Source organism: Chlorella variabilis, assembly GCF_000147415.1.
Source record: "Chlorella variabilis unplaced genomic scaffold CHLNCscaffold_4, whole genome shotgun sequence".
Lineage (NCBI taxonomy): Eukaryota > Viridiplantae > Chlorophyta > Trebouxiophyceae > Chlorellales > Chlorellaceae > Chlorella > Chlorella variabilis.
Window position 1 is genome coordinate 233,993 of NW_005435084.1, and position 652 is coordinate 234,644.

A 652-nucleotide genomic window follows, 5' to 3' on the forward strand; every position below is an offset into this window, starting at 1 on the left:
GTGGTGTGGTGTGGGGGCAGGCTGCGAGGGGTTGCTGGCAGGCAGGAGGGTTGCTAGGGGCAGGCAGCAGGGTTGCTAGGGGCAGGCGGCGCGCAGGGGAGAGCGTGTTTGGGGCCGCCACGGCCTGCTGCGCTCGCTCTCACCCGCTCACCATCACCGCTCGCCGCCGCCGCTCCACGGCCAACCCACGCCGCGCCACCTCGCCCTCACCCTCCCACCCGCCCTTGTTCTCACTCACACCCCCACCAGCCCTCACACTCACTCACTCACCCCTCCTCCCCCCCAGTCTGACGAGTTTGTGCTGGAGTCTCCGCGCCCCGTGGTCGCCTACATGTCCCGCAACTTCTTCTCCCGCGGCGTGCTGAACGAGCACGACATCCTGCGCTACATACTGGCCAAGTACAACGTCACGCTCCGGGTGACCACCTTCGAGGTGGGGGCTGGGGTGGGGTGGGGTGGGGGGTGGGGGGCTGGTGGGGGTACTGCAGCTGCCGCCGCCGCCTGCCTGCCGCTGCCTGCAGTGCCTGCCGCCGCGTCACGCGGCGGGCGGCCGCCTGCGAGGCGGGGGTGGGGTGCAAGGCTGAGGGGTGTTGGGGGGACGGGTGGGGCCGGCCGGCTGGCTGCTGAGCGCCGCCGCCTGCCTCCCTGTCCC

The 652-nt window shown here is 72.4% G+C and overlaps 1 protein-coding gene across 1 annotated transcript in view; it reads left to right on the forward strand.

The window, feature by feature from the left end:
- Positions 1–286: 286 nt before the first annotated feature.
- The window catches only part of CHLNCDRAFT_141915 (expressed protein), a gene marked incomplete at both ends in the record, with an annotated part of 1,408 nt that continues 1,042 nt past the window's right edge, over positions 287–652 (forward strand). Inside the window, one exon of the mRNA XM_005849930.1 lies at positions 287–433. Within this exon, the coding sequence (XP_005849992.1) occupies positions 287–433 (147 nt within the window). The remainder of the gene's footprint in view (positions 434–652) is intronic.